The 16,327-nt window shown below is 35.7% G+C and overlaps 1 protein-coding gene across 1 annotated transcript in view; it reads left to right on the top strand.

Moving 5' to 3' along the window:
* Positions 1 to 16,327, top strand: part of TMPRSS15 (transmembrane serine protease 15) — a 57,985-nt gene that overhangs the window by 24,153 nt on the left and 17,505 nt on the right. The window contains exons 11-18 of the mRNA XM_074860763.1: positions 1,450 to 1,599; positions 3,911 to 4,013; positions 4,477 to 4,627; positions 5,825 to 5,966; positions 11,142 to 11,231; positions 12,522 to 12,647; positions 13,119 to 13,250; positions 15,663 to 15,773. Of these exons, the coding sequence (XP_074716864.1) occupies positions 1,450 to 1,599; positions 3,911 to 4,013; positions 4,477 to 4,627; positions 5,825 to 5,966; positions 11,142 to 11,231; positions 12,522 to 12,647; positions 13,119 to 13,250; positions 15,663 to 15,773 (1,005 nt within the window). The remainder of the gene's footprint in view (positions 1 to 1,449; positions 1,600 to 3,910; positions 4,014 to 4,476; positions 4,628 to 5,824; positions 5,967 to 11,141; positions 11,232 to 12,521; positions 12,648 to 13,118; positions 13,251 to 15,662; positions 15,774 to 16,327) is intronic.

Raw genomic sequence — 16,327 nt, 5'->3', positions numbered from 1 at the left:
CTTCCAGGGAGGGGGCAACCACAGCTTCTCTGGGAAACCTGTGCCAGTGTCTCACCACCCTCACAGTAAAGAATTTCTTCCTTATATCTAACCTAAATCTACCCTCTTTCAGTTTAAAACCATTATCCCTCATCCTAACACTACACTCCCTGATGAAGAGTCCCTCCTTATCTTTCCTGTAGGCCCCCTTTAAGTACTGGAAGGCTCTCCCTGGAGCCTTCTCTTCTCCAGGCTGAACAACCCCAACTCTCTCAGCCTGTCCTCATAGGGGAGGTGCTCCAGCCCCCTGATCATCTTTGTGGCCTGCTTTGGACCCACTTGAGCAAGCCCATGTCCTTCTTATACTGGGGGCATCAGAGCTGGACACAGTACTCCAGGTGGGGTCTCATGAGAGCAGAGTAGAGGGGGAAAAATCACCTCCCTCGGGCTGCTGGTCACGCGTCTCTTGATGCAGCCCAGGATACGGTTGCCTTTCTGGGCTGTGAGAGCATGTTGCTGGCTCATAGTCAGTCTTCCATCCACTAATACCTCCAAGTCCTTCTCCACAGGGCTGCTCTCAATCCACTCATCACCCAGTCTATATTTGTGCATGGAATTGCCCTGACCCATGTGCAGGACCTTGCACTTGACCTTGTTGAATTTCATGATGTTTGCACGGGCCCAGCTCTCAAGCTTGTCAAGGTGTCCATCAGATTCTTCTCAGCCAGTGTGTTCACTAATGAACACTGCTGAATCACTGATACTAATCATTATTCTGTGATTGCCTGACAGTACCTCCTCTCCAGAGTTTCTGATGTCCTAACTCATTGTCACAAGTAGTAGTCCTAAATGGCAAAATTCAGAAAGATACCTGTTTCAGTAAATAGGCATTGGAAAAAGTCCAGATGCAGTAAATCTACAGTGACAACAAAATTCAGCAATATGACTCATGCATTGGTGTTCTCTAGTAGTTGGGAAAAAAAAATTAGATGCAGATTGGACAAGTAAAGGCTTCTTCAGCTGCTAAATCTTGACCAGGATGTGACTGGGAAGGAATATGCTGCAGGAAGCATCCAGAGTGCCAGCAAACTCTTGTCATGTGGAAGCCCTTACTGGGCACTGACCTGGACTTCCACTGAGCAAAATATCATAGGAGGAAAAGTGATAAGGATGTTGTAGCAAATATATGTGAGCAAAGAAGGATAAAAGGAGAAGGACAAGGAAAGGGGCATCCTTGGTGCATGGAGCACAGCACTTATCTTCTGAGCATTCAGCTCTGGTGGTGTGCCCTTTCAACTGGAGCAATCCAGGCCTCGGCAAAGAAAAGAGGAAAAGAGCAGGTTGGCCCTTAGTGTTAGCTATGCAAGGGGCCCTCTCTCATTTACATTGTTCATCACTCATTCTTATGTAATTCTGAGAAAATACTTAATGTCTCTGTCATTTTTAATTACTAGAGTTTCTTATTCACAGATTATGAGAAAGTCAATTGCACTTTTGAAGATGGCTTTTGTTACTGGATACAAGATTTAGATGATGATTCAGACTGGGAGAGAGTTCAGGGTCCTACCTTTCCCTCTATGAGCGGTCCTGATTTTGATCATACATTTGGCAACATGTCAGGTAAGATCAAATACAAGTTGCTTGCAGATTAAAGGAGAAGCTTGATTTAGCTTATGTTATACCATTGTACAATGGATTCTTCATAGTGGTATTGTTGGGATGTAATTTTTTTCTGCCATAAAAATGAGTCAGGGCTACCAGACAAAACGTTTTATGCTACTGATTGCCATCTTGTGGAAATATGCCAAAGCTAAAAGAAGAAATAAAGGAATATATAAACCAATTAAAGTATGAAGTATTGAAAAATTTCAATGCTATTAATATGCCAAAATGCCTTATCTGAGAAAGGAATTTCTATTATGCAACAGTGTTATAGGTCAAATAACTTCATGTTTACCTTAAGGAAAAAAACAAGTATAGTTACCTTTTAGGGAAATCACTTCTATTTCATTCCTATCTACTGGTGACACCCTCATGGTTGTCACCACGATTTAACATAAGTTGACCTGCAGGGTACATATGGCACCTGTGTCCCCAGTTAGAATCACACACCAAACACACTAATTTTCAACATGTGAAAAATACAAACACTCCGACTCTTAAAGCAAAACAACTTAATTGGAAGAGTGATCATATCAAATGTGGGCTTTAATTAAAGAGACAATACTGATAGGAATCAGATTTTGAATGTGTATCATGAATACTTATCCCAGAATTAGACTCCAAAAGTTTTTTTCTGCTTCAACAGGAAAATGAAACAATCTCTTTCTCAGCTGATTTGTCAGTCCAGATAAAACTAATTAAGATAATCTGGATTTTGCAATGGTTATATGTATTCTATGCAAGACTTATATAGAACTTATTCAGTGACAAATAACTGAAAAAATTGAAAATTATTCTGGAAGAATTTACTCCCAGGAAAATAAAAATATTATTCAGCATGTTATTGGTTAGCAATTATTCCATCTCTCTGAGTAAATGCACACTTTCTAAACAATCTTCAGAACACTGTTTTATCTTCCCACTTGACTCTTAGAATACAAATCAGATGAAAGAATGTAAAAATTTTAATAAAACACTTCACAGTGATTTCTAGCTCTCTTGAAAATGTTTATTTATTTTAGGTGCTCTCTGTTTCACTGTGCTAGATCTAAGCTGACATATGTAATGTTGCTATATATAATGTTGCTATTATATTGAATATTCAGATTTCTATGACCTGCATTCAAAGTAGAAATGTGAGCTGCATCATTAATAACTAGCTATTACTTATATTCAGTGAGACAGTGTATTTTGGTTTGGTTTTGCTGCTCTTGAAAATCAAAGAACTTAATACATACTCAACAATTGATTCTGAATGCTCAGAGAATTGATAAAACAGAGAACTGTCATGTTGACTGTATGAAGACGTTTTCTGAAAAAGAATACTATGTTCATTTTGTTAAAGCTAGACACCATGTATATTTTAATGCATGCTTTCTAAGTCAACACAGGAAATGAAATGCCTGATTCAGATTTCAGACTAATTTTCAGACTTTAACCTCCCACATCAAAAAGATAGCTGATCTAGAAGTATGAATAACAGATTGTAGTATATATAATTGAAATTATATAATTATATTTATATTTGTCAAGTCTGTTAATATAATATCTGCACATATATGTATTAGATAGATTGATAGATAGATAAATAGAATAAAAACTAAGATTACAGCCATGATTTCACTAAAGCAAGAATTTTATTTTAGGACTTTTAGCTCTGCCTAATTTTGCTTTTCTTATGAGACAAATCACAGTGCCTCTCTAGCCTGGCCCCACATTATATTTCCATCTGGCAACAAGAAGTCCAAATTCCCAGCTGCAAGGAATTAGCTCAGAAAAAGCTAAAAACCCAATTTCCCCAAATAATGTGTTTTTCTTGTGTATAATTCTTCATCTTGTTATAAAATATTCATGTAGTCATTCTCTCACCCCCCCTCAACCCATATTTCCCATTATTATGTGGACAAAAATTATAAAAATGCTAGGAAATTCTTCTGCAAAATCACAAGCAATGTCAAACAGGAAGACGTTTTTATAAACTGAGTAGAAATTGCTCAGGTGAATCATTGCCTTCACTAAATAAAAGGCAGATCTCCCACTGACTTCAAAAGGACTAGTTTCCCATTTCATGTCTAGTTCTGAGAAGTGTCCAAGAAGCTGAAAAGCTCATTTTTGTATGTTGTTGACTGATAATCATTCACATTTATTGTGTCAGGAATCTTCCAAGACATGCAACTCTATCTGTGGGTGATATTATTGATATTATTTTTAATGTAAAAAAAACCCACAGTAGTTCTGTACTGACTAAAATGTGCTCATTATCTTTCAGGATTTTATATTTCAACACCCATAGGACTTGGATTCGGAGAAGAGAGAGTCCGGATTCTGAGTTTGCCTTTGGTCTCTTCAGATTCATCTTGTCTAAGCTTTTGGTATTCTTACATAAATCCTAAACATATACTTTGTTTAAGAATAAAACCAAATAGCTTTCTTTCATATATAATATTAATCCAAGTCAGTGTGCCAGCAATACAAGCTTGCTTCTGTTTGGGTTTCCATGATCAGTCTCAACCCCAGGCCTGAAACTTTGACTCCTTTATAGGTTAACTTTAATGTATTTTCTTTTTCACCCTGCATTCATTTCTATACAGAAATGATATTAGGAATCCCTGAAATGGTTTTGGTCATGAAGTTTAACTAAGCCTCTGCAGAAAATATGGCAAAGTACCAAGTAAATCTTCCAGGTGTAATCTAAGCATACAATTCATTTTACCTTCATGCTCACTGCAAACTAGTCCTAATTCCATAAAACTGTTTAAAAAACAAAAAGCTTGAATTTCTTTCATTAAATTTCACTTTGTTCTAATAATACCAAAATTGCTCTTCCCGCTCTAGGTATTTCATGTACAGTACTAATGTTTACCGTTTAAGAGTTAGCATAAGTAATGAGCATGGTTTGGAAAAAATCATTTTCCAGAAAGAAGGAAACTATGGAAACAACTGGAATTATGGACAAGTAACTTTAAATGAAACATCTGATTTTAAGGTTTGTTAAACTGCTAGTTCATTTCAAAATTTATTTTAGCTAAGCTGATATCAGTTTTCTGCCAAATGAACTCAATGATCCACAGCTCTAAAGACAATATCTAGTACTATTTACTAATGCATACCAACAAATAAATGTTAGCATGCAGAAGACTAGAGTCCCCATTTGAATTGTCATCCCCCCCCATCCCCCCCACACACACCCTCTCCCCCTTCCCTACTCTGGAATTTAAAGTATTATTATAGTAGAAAACAGAAAACCTGAACACTGTCAGGGGACAATCAAGTTATCATGAAAGAGAGCTTTCCACAAAACAAGGGTGTTCAAAGTCTATCAAAATCTGACACAGAGTTTAAAATCTTGACAGTGATATGAAGCACTTAGCCATCAGAAAATTTAAATTAAATAATTTCAGATTCCGAAGCAGCATTTTCACTAATTAGTTACAGAATAATTCACTGAATGTGTGTTCCAGAGGGAAATGTATTTGGCACCACATGGTTAAAAACTGACCTGACTTATCTGTAAACAAAAGGAGGAGACTTATGCTAGAAAATTCCTTCAGTAACTCTCTATTGAAAACAATTTCATTTTATAGATATTTGAGATGGCTTGTCCTGCTATAATAGTTTTGACTGATGCAAAAGCACTGCCAGAAAGATGCATTTACCATCTGAGGAAGTAAATGCATCTGTGACCTGGCTGCATCAGATTTCCAGCAAATGTGTGGTTTATGATCTCAGGAAAAGTGCTATTTCACCAGCACAAATTCCTTTACTTTAAATATATGGATATTAAAACACAATAACAAACAAATCAGATTAATTTCATTTTTTCATGGAGATATGTTATTAGATCACGAGAAGTTTGGACTGATGAGTGATACAGAATTTGCATTTCAAAAGTTACATGTATTTATATATAAAAAGTAAAGTTACTGAATAGTTTTTAATCATGTTCGTCATTTATATGAATAAATTCCTACATTCCTTAGAATGATCCACTCAGTTTGCATAGCGCTGTTTTGTTTTGCGAAGAATCCTGTCTCATCCCTGATGCCTTTCTCTGAGTGTAGCACCAGTGTGTATTACAATGGAGATAAGGGTATTCAAGAAAGAAGACAGAATGGTTCAGCATAAAAAGCTGAAAAATATTTCATTAAATTATAAAATTCTAATTTTTCTTCATGAACTTCAGGTTATTTTTGATGCCTTTAAAAAGCGTGGTCCCAGTGATATTGCCTTGGATGACATTGGCTTGACAAAGGGAAAGTGTAATGAAAGTATTCACGTGGAGGCAACTGTGATTCCAACTGTTACTACTGTTCCTTCAGTTCCCAGTAAGTAAACATTAAATTACAGTTGATTGCCATTTCCTATGACTGTATTTGTGTATAAGTGATTCAGAATTTTCAACTTGCACTTTTATAAAAATCTCCCTTCAACATTACAAAATTATCTTCAGGATAACATACTTAGGTTCCCTGCCCATGACTCCATTGATAGCAACAGAACTGGGAGATTCACAGCTTAAGCTGTCAGTACAGTATCTTCCAAAACTTGAAGAGTGGAGGATAATTAAAGAATTCAGAATTTGTCTCTAAAAGCTTTAATTAGTAAAGCTTCCAGGAAGTCACTGAAGGGGAATGAAGAAGAAAGAGAAGATTATAACCTCTATATTTGAAATTATAAGCAGTGTAGCAGGGGAATAAGAGAATGAGCAAAGTCATATAATAATATCACTAAAGGTCTCAATAGTAAAAATTCACCAAGCTCTGAGAACACATGCACACTGAAAACTCCCATATTTAGGGGAGTGGATCTATAATAGTGCTAGAATAGTTTAAGAATGCAGCATGATCTATGTGAGTGTCTAATACTCAAAATGGAGGTATTACCTGGAATAAGGCTCACAATGAATGAATTCTTTTCTATATTCATTTAGCTGTATTGTTATCCCTACTATATCTGAATACATTAAAAAGGAATAAGAAAGCAATATTTACTTTGAAAAAATTTTAAATAGGGAAAGACAGAAAGACAGCAGTTCTGGTTTCAAAGGGACCGAGTGGACAAAAAAAACCAATCAGAGGACTTTTGTCACTCCCTGATCTAATAAGAGGTTTCAATATTTGCATAAATTATGGAATGTGTCAAAACCTAAGCCTGATTTCTTTAATTTTACCTTTGCTGACTGTCCTGGTTTCAGCCAGCATAGAGTTAACTTTCCTTGGGCTGAGAGGGAGCACAGCTAGAGGGCTGGGTCCAGATCGATCACTGGAGTATTCCATAACATGTGACATCACGCTCAGTATATAGGCGGACATGTGCTCTCTCAGGTGCTGTTTTCAGTTTTCCGGGTCAGCATGGTGGGATTTTCTGGTGCGGTCAGATTGCTGCTGGGGGGAGGCGGGCTGCGTACCTGTCGTCGTGCTCAGTAAGCCACGGCTGCATTTTACCCGTTTTGGACTTACTATTGTTACTGTTGGTTTTGTTACTATTAGAAAATTATTTTTTTTATTCAATCTACAAATTTCTTCTTTCGTCCCTCCCCTATTTCACCGGGGGAGGGGGGTGGGGAATTAAACAACTGGGCATGTGCTGACTGGCTACCGGCTGAACTCAAACCACAGCACTAATTCTACTCTTTTTGGTAAGGCAGAAGTGATGAATAAGTTCTTGCTTTTTTCCTGTTTGATGGGAGCTCATCTCATTTCATCTCACTGTCTTCTTGGCACCTCTTCTGAATCCCAGGTTCAGTGGGAAACTGGAGGAGGGTTGGCTTTATTTGCACATTTTTGCCACCTTCTCCAAGTCAAGTAGAAGTTACCGAAACATGGAATGTCACTACCTATAACACATATGCACTTCTTCAGACAGCTTGATCCAGACCCATCACATTGCAGTCTTTCAAAGGAAAGCACAGAGATTTAAGCTTCCTCAAAACATTACAGTTCCACAGAGCTAGTTAGAAGGCTCTCACTGAGAAAAATGCAAAAAAATACCTGCAGCCATCATTATAAATCTGACAAATGATATAAAACAAAGAAGAAAGATTGTATATGATCTTAACCAGGTCTACACACATTCAAAGCAAAAACTGGTACAAATATGAACAGAGCTTGTGTAAAAATCATTAAAAGATCTGATAGAGCTTTGTAATTTACTGTGAAAGAAGCATGAACTTTTTGGAAAAAAATAGATTTCTAAAAAAGACCTATTCACAGATGGCTTCCAATCATTAAAACAAACCGTGAGTATGTTCCAGGACTGCCTCTTATTAGATTTACTGTCATTTACAAAGTTGCTCTCTGGACAGCATATAGTAAATAAAAATAGCCTAAGATTAAAATAATAGAAAAGGACTGTTTGCATTGTGCTTATGTTGAAGCACTGTGTACTAATATTGTTATTCTATCAAATCTATCACCTCTAAATCTACTGCATCAAGACAGGTAAGAAAACAAAACCTTCTAAATATAAGAGCAAAATTCAGTTTTAGGGCTCAATCCTGAGACACAGGGAGGTAAAGTTCAATCAGATGTCTCTGTCAGCAACATTAAATTTTAATAAAATTTAATAAATTTTCATTTCAGTCATAATTTAACAAAGTGGGTTTTGGAGTTTGCAGTTTTCATTAAAGTGACAAGCGTGGAGAGGTGCTGACGTTTGCCACCGCCAGCCATCTTTCAGTTGCTGTGGGTAAACACACCTCACAAGTTAGCATCAGTCTAATGATTAGTGGTGGAACAACCCTGTGGTAAACGGTAGCCGAGTACTGATGTCAAAACACCAAAGAAGTGTCATTCAGACTATAGATTTCTACCCAAATAATGGTGATAAAGTTTTAATATTCAAAAAATTAGGAGATCATGTGACATATATCTCCTTATGAAACAGATTAGAGAAGATCCATACTGTCCTGCAATATGATACAAAAGCACAGTCTAAGCTGTTGCTGGGGAAAAACTAACTTATTTGCATAACTTTCTTGAGGCATGCTACATGTACGTTATCTGTAACCTGCTGAAAAAAGTGAATGTTATCAATCATCTTCAAAGAAGTATGAAATTACTTTGATGGATATGGTACAAGCTTACTAACACTAATGGTTTCCCTACAAATGTCATGTCTATAAACAAGAGATGAAAGAATTTGAGCTGAGCCAATTTCTTTTGCTAGACTTAGAGCTTCAGTAAGAGGCACTGGCATCATTCACAGTGCCATAAAAGCTCACTGAAAAGTCAAAAAAAAATTTTGGTGGTGGGATATGGAAGTAGGATTTGCTTTTGTCTTTTGCACAAGATTGTCAGCTTACACTTTCATCTAAAACAAAGATTGCTTTCAACTTCATATTCATTTATAACCTGTCTTTTAATACAAACAACAGTGTGGAAATTACAGTGTAGATTCCACACTTAAGATGTGTATGTCAATATGAATTAAAATTTTGGCCAAAGCACAGAGGAATTTTTGTAAGAATAGGTCATATATCATTTTCTACAGTGTTAAGAAAATTGTCGATTATGCTCAATGAAAGGACCAAGATTATTGGTGCTGATTGCTATCTTGTTCTCTAACGAGTGACAGCCATATGAATAACTCTATATAAATTTGTGTTTAAAGATCACTGGAAATAGTTAAAACATTTTTTCCAGACATGAGTAAAATCAATTACTTCTATCTTTTTTCCATGCAAGAGAAATATTGTTACTAATGTGACTTACATGTAGTCAACACCAGATCAGATTTCATCATAAGTTGTCCCTGTTCGGCTATTAAGAATGTCGGTTTTGCTCTGCTCATATCATCAGATGATACTAGCTAAGAATCATATATTCTTCACCCAGCTTTACAATAGTTGTGTGTCTGTGCAGTAATGTCTCATAAAAAAGGCCAGTGTAATGTTTATTTGTTGTTAATGGTATTTACAGAAAGTAGTCAACATTGTGAGCCATATAGCTGAAACATAATATACTTGTTAGCTGGTGTGTGATTGCCAACAGTTTCTTTTCCTTTCAGAGAGATTGGCTTTTCTTGCCAAGAGTGATTTGGTGAAATAGAAAGTTCTATAAGATGGCTGTCGTGAGAAAGTTCAAATCTTTCTTGTATTTAGTGGAGCTTCCTTCCAGTGGGATTCAATGGGCAAACGCAGTAGGACTTGTAGATTGTGCAGTCCCCAACCCAGTGGCTCAGAGTACTGACAGACATACCGAAACACAAAATTTGAGCCATAAGGGTGGTGAAGGGGAATGTTAAAGTTTAGCCAAAATCTGAAAGTTAAAAAAATAAATTTTAACTTGATGAATAAAACAACAACAAAACAAAATAAAAAAGGTAGATTTCTTCTGCCTTAACTTTTATTTCCTCAAGCAGGTGGAAGAGCACTGTTTATTTTTTAATAAATTGCAAGCAACTGAAGTAGGAAAACACCAAAGTTCATTCTGATGATACAGCTGAAATGAAAATAAATAATATTTCTCAATATGAAGTAACATTTTGGATTATGAAACTGACATATTTTGGATGTAAACCACCATCTAAACAAAATATTGAAAGAGAATATTGAATATATAAAGTACAGTTAGCTATGTCTATGTGTGTGGGTGCATGTATATGTGTGCATACATATCTACAATATTTGCTTTTAAATAAATTTTACTCATTTTTATATATAAGTGCATATACATATTTATGATAAAGACCTTACTTATTCAAGCTGTTGTTTCAAGAAAAAAGGAAATGGCTACTTTTACCATTTATAAGGTTTAACTGTAAAAGTTTTTAGGGTCCTGATGAAATCAAAATAACAGTGTAAGGGGTTTTTTGCTATAAAGTTTATTTGCTAGATGGCAAAATGGGCTTTATACTTGAGCATCTCTGCTAATGCTGCAAGATCAATCACATAATAAGGAAGGCTTACAAGATAAGTGCATAAATGATTATATTGGGGGAGGGGTCTCCTCTATTTCTTTGATGTTTTCTAGCTTTTATAATAATGTACTAGTAAATTATACAGCTGACTGTATCACATTCTTTTCTTCATATTTTCTGTCATGCACAGCTTGCAGACCAATAATGGCCTAATGAAGGACAGACTGTGTCCTTCCCCAAACTAGATGGGGAAGACTTCTCATAGCATCAACATGAATACAGACATGCAGCTGGGTACCAGCACTTCACAAACAGCAATGTATGAACTGTAGCTGTAGATAACACTATGGCATCGATTCTGTGTGTCAGCATGTCTGACTTAGACACTGTAACTAATAAGGACAGTGAATTTCTTACACACCTTATTTCCTCAATGCTCTGTGTCCTTACCGGAGTATTGGCTTCTCACAACTCATTGTTCAAGCTTTTTATCAATGGTACCATAACTGAATCCTTACGGTGATGAAGTTAGCTTGAATATACTTTTCATAAAACTACTTATTCCAAATTTTCTTTGTTACAATGGATTGCAAAAATAAGACAATAGGTTAATTATGTTTTTGAAATGTTTTATTTTTCAGCTGACTGTGGAGGGCCAGTTGAACTCTGGGAGCCAAACAGTACATTCAGCTCTGAAAACTTTCCAAACAATTACCCTAATCAAGCTTATTGTAAGTCATTCTTCTCCAAGTCTTCAGGAAAAGTTTAGCCATATAAAAGTAGAGATACTAAATCTGCTTTCCCAAGTCAGATGCTGTCAAGCAAAAAAGTTCTAAGCGATCTTTTAACTGAGGTCTATATGACACTTAGCAGAAGCTAAGGAATCATTTTAATCACCAGTTGATTAAAAAGGGATGAAGACAAGCATAATTCCTTGGAATGGGTTCAGGCAAGCCGATTCCAACATGACTATTATGTCAAATATCTTTATGTCAGTGCAACAACAGACAAGGTGCTGAAAGTCCCCATTTTACCATTACACCTCAATGTATTTGCCAGGTTAATATCATCATCTCTTCTGTTAAATAGTTAACCTTTTCTAGGGAAAAAGAATGTGTGTGTGCATTTTTCAAGGGATCCTCTCTTTATTGAATGTTTCTTGACATACTAGTGAACAGACATTATTCTACTGATGTTATTTGGTTTAGATTAAGGTACAGCCGGCAAAAGTGGAAATGTTTCAAAGTGGTCCACTATGTGTTATTGATGGATGAAGCAAGGAAGAGAACTTTGTCATTACTTCTTAATTACATTTTAATTATTAATTACTTCACTTTTAACTAGAGAATTATGTTAGGATGCTAATCACAAGATTTGTAATTTTATGTTTCTGTCGCACTTGAGATATGGCTTTCATTTCCAGCTATTGCTTTCACAATTTGCCAGGTAATATTCCTACTAGTGAGAAAATACTTTTCATTCTATGAACAGATTAAAAAATGGTTGGGTTTTTTTACTTTCTTTACAAGATTTCCATAGTATCCAAAATTATGTAGATTAAATAAGATAAAGCATAGGCAAAACAGAATCAAATACTTCTTCTCTAAAAAGACATCTAACCTGAAAGACAGGCTTCTGTGACCGAGTATTGACATTATCTTGCTATCAAATAAGAGTTAACTGACAAGATTGACTGTCACATTTTCACAGTTACAAAAAAAAATAACTTTCCTACTTCAGGAAAACTCAGAGTTGTCATGAATGGTAAAAAAGTGAAGGTGTATGTGTATTAGGAGCCTAAATCCAGTTTTCAGAAGTGTTTTAGAGAATGAGAGTCAATTGAATTATGGATCTTGTCAAAATAAGAGGCTTTTAAAGATAAGATTTAGACTTCTAAATGTCTGGGGTGTTTCTTAATAGTTTAGCAGAGATTTTTTTCCCAAAAATCCTTCAACATGAAATAACACAGTAAATGTAACAACTGAAAAGGTGATTTTTCTGTGTGTGTTATTATTTTCTAGGTGTGTGGTACTTAAATGCTGAAAAGGGAAAAAACATTCAACTTCATTTTCAGGTTTTTGATCTGGAAAATATTAATGATGTAGTTGAAGTCAGAGATGGCAGAGGACCAAATTCCTTACTTTTGGGCAAGTAACAGCATTGGGTACTAAAATGAATGTAATCAGAGGGCTGGAGCAAACTGATAGATATAATATAAAGGAAATTAATTCTCTAATTTCATTCTACATTTCCTCACATTTTTGTGTCTCAGAAATTAGGATGAAAACTTGAGAAAGCATACTGTATGTGACATCACATTTCCCAAATGTTTGCACACACTCAACTTTCTTTGCAATCTAAACAAAATTAACGTCTTGATAAATAAGACTTCTCACGTATGTGGACAAACAGAAATGTAATCCCTTAGTTGAACCTTATCTTTCTATACTGATATGTCAAACTTCGGGTTGAGCTTTTATCATTGTAGTCTGATAGCAGTTAGGTTTGGGGGAATAACTGTATTCATGTGGTAGTATGATTTGCTTTTGAACCCAAAACATTTTGAAATGCATAAAACCAAAATAGCTTAAATGCATTCATGTTCTCCTGGAGAACAGCTGTCTATACAGGACAAGACCCATTGCCAGATGTCTTCTCTACAACAAACCAAATGACAGTAATCTTCCTTACGGACGAGTCTGCAACAAAGAAGGGATTTCTTGCAAACTTTACTACTGGCTACCATCTAGGTAAGCATATGAACCCTTGTATTTAAGAGGTTATGCCACTGGTCAAATACAGTTGAGAAAAAGTGGAGAGTAGAAGGTGACTCTTAGCCCTTGATCAACAGAAATATGAAGTTAAAGAGCAGTTACCCATCTGTACTTTATGCTTTCTAACATGAAAAGTGACGTTTTTGTTGCTTTAGTGTAATTGGACCAATGTCTGTATCATCTGCAGATCTGTGTGATATTACATGAAAAATTGACTCAGTATTTTGACCAAAAAACTATTCAAATATTTAGAAGTCAAATACAAACTATCCCCTATACAAGGCCCAGAAAAGAACATCATTTTGTGACTCATTTGAGGGTGTCATTACTGTGTGTTTAAATGCATTTGTGAAATATTTATTATTGATCACATCCACTAGAAGAGAAAAATGTATATGGTAACTGATTAATATTTGCAATACGGTCCTTCTTGCATCTTTAAAAATTTGAGCCTTAGCATGTGAAGGATCTGGGAAGAGTTAGTCTTTTAAATATTTGGACAGCAGTGTTTCTGGTCCCAGCCAGTCCCTTTCTGAAAGACTCTTGATTTTGTTGGGGACTGCAATTAGACTTGTCACTCATGTAAGTAATTCAGCAATCAGCTCTCCAAAAACATGCAAAACGCAGCCAAATGCTAAAGTACATGGAACAGCAATATGCTTACCAGGACAAATACTTACTCTAACTCTAGGCCAAATCTTGACAGAATTAATTAGAGGTTTTGTATTACTTCTGTGGAAGTCTGACAGCAGAGAAAAGAGAAAGAAAAAGCAGTGTGTATTCAGAGATGTGTGAAGTACCATTCATTTGCAAGAACAGAAAGACAACAAGAATCTACACTTTTTTTATTTATTATTATCATAAAGGACAAGTGTCTGACAGCATGTTTAGCTAGCTGCAGCTTTTCTATAGATCAACAGTAATAATATTAACTTTCTTAATCTTTAAAAAAATCTTAATTGATTTACCTTTGTAAAATCAACTTTGTTTAGTCCCATTGTGCAAGACTGAGAGGTAGGTTTGTATGGACATATGACCATTTTGCTGCTTCTTGTTCTGCCTTCTCTATCACATTTGATCAGTCCAACAACACTAAGCTTTTTTTTAGCTGGTTCAGTGCCTTTGCTGAGCCAGCTTTGCCCATATTTTGTTGTAAAGTAAAAATTAAGCTTAGCAAGGTAGAGTTCTCAAAGTGGCCATTGCCAATTCTGGTTAAATATATTTAAAAGGTTCCATTTGCAAAAGAATTACGCTTATTCATGATCTTTGCAGCCAAAGGACAGAGACTGTATCGTTAGCATGCAGGCCCAAGGATAAAAGGATTGTCAGTAAATAAATTAAATTTACAAGACAAGCAGATTTTTCTTTTTATTTTATTTTTCCATGAAATACTGAGTTTTTGGGAAGGAAGCATAATTTGAAAAGAAATACTTTTTGGCAGTATGCAATATAATAAAAAACCTGTCTAAGTGAGAACTAAGTTCTATGGAAAATCTGGCATCAGTTATGGCCATTGAATGTAGGAAAATCTGGTTTAGGCCTTTTATAAACCATATTCTTTTGCTTCCATATTCTACAACAGACCATACTGACTGATGAATGAATCATTTTATATTAATATTACAAAAGCAATTATCTTGCCTTAAATAGGACTGCTAGATAATTAAATGTTTCAGTCAGTAAGTCCAGGAAAGTAAAATAAAGAAAATAAACAATTTTTCAATAGAATTTGTGACTGTGTATTTTCTGTACATATATAGAATCATACCATTAGAAATAACACTTTAGCCATAGAAGGAATTATATAGCTTTACATATACTCTCTATCTGCTCTGCTTTTGTTACATAACTGATACTGAAGTAGCTTAATCCTACTTTTGTGAATGTTTTCCTCATTCATTTCTGTTAGTTTTGTCTCTTCCACCTTTCCTCCCAGACAGGTTTCAAAACCTTTCTTGGCTTTCAGTGCCTTTTTTACTTGTACGTTTGACCTGACATACTTTAAGGTTTCTAAACTTTTGTGAAGGTGCTGAACATCTGAAACTTAAAGTCATTAGTCACTTTTGACAGGATTTGATCAAGGTTTGACTTTTCTCATGCCTCCGAAGTTTATTACATGTAACAGAAGAACACTAGTAACTGAGCAATGCTAAATATAGCAGAAACTACAAGGTGTAATACCATAGATTTTATTCTTAATTAGCTTCTATTTATCTGAAAATAATCTTTTTTTTAAAAAAAGAGATGCATAGGAAAGGAAAGAAAAGGAAATCAAAGGTTCTGCATACTATCCACTCCATTTTTCTTTCAGGTGAACTGTATGATCTCCAGTGAACATCAACCTTCCTTGTAATTACAGATTCATTTTCCTTTCCTGTTTTCCTTCAGGAGCTTGTGCCATTGATGAGCATCGGTGTGGTAGCGGGGACTGTATACCATTGCATAACCTTTGCGACAACCTACCTCAGTGTGAAGATGGCTCTGATGAAGCAAAGTGCAGTAAGGTTTCCTTCATACAAAGAGAAGGAATGCATGCATAATTGGTAGGAATTACCTAGGAAAACAGCCACAAAACCTCAGCTAGTTTAAACCAATACAGCTGCATGCAGGCTGTGCCAGTTTACACAGCAGTATCTCATTGAGTTTGTTAGGGCCAAAACACCAAAGTTTTCTGAGACAGTGTATGTAAGCTGGTGAAGATCTCTGGAAAAGGTAAGAAATTCCTCTGTCCTTAAATCTGTGGATGCCTCAAAATGAAATGAAAACTCATTACATTTCCTTCTGTATCCATTTTGTATTCCCAAATTCTATCACTTTTTGCTGTAATTAATTTGAGTTTCACAGTATAAATTCTGCCATGTAGGGTAGAGAATAAGAGTCTTCTTGATGCAAATTCCCAGATAGTCTTGTGGGTGTGAAGCCAAACTGCAGCATGTGGCACCCTCCAGCCTGCCTGGACTGCATCTTGTAGAGGCATTGCCATAGAGTCAAGGGACAGCACAGCTGCCAAAGCAGTATCCATTGCTCCTAGTGGATGTGGATGTTCCTACAAC

Source organism: Strix uralensis, chromosome 2, assembly GCF_047716275.1.
Source record: "Strix uralensis isolate ZFMK-TIS-50842 chromosome 2, bStrUra1, whole genome shotgun sequence".
NCBI classification, from domain to species: Eukaryota; Metazoa; Chordata; class Aves; order Strigiformes; family Strigidae; genus Strix; species Strix uralensis.
The sequence above is the reverse complement of the archived record's forward strand: the minus strand, read 5'-3'. Positions and strand labels throughout refer to the sequence as shown.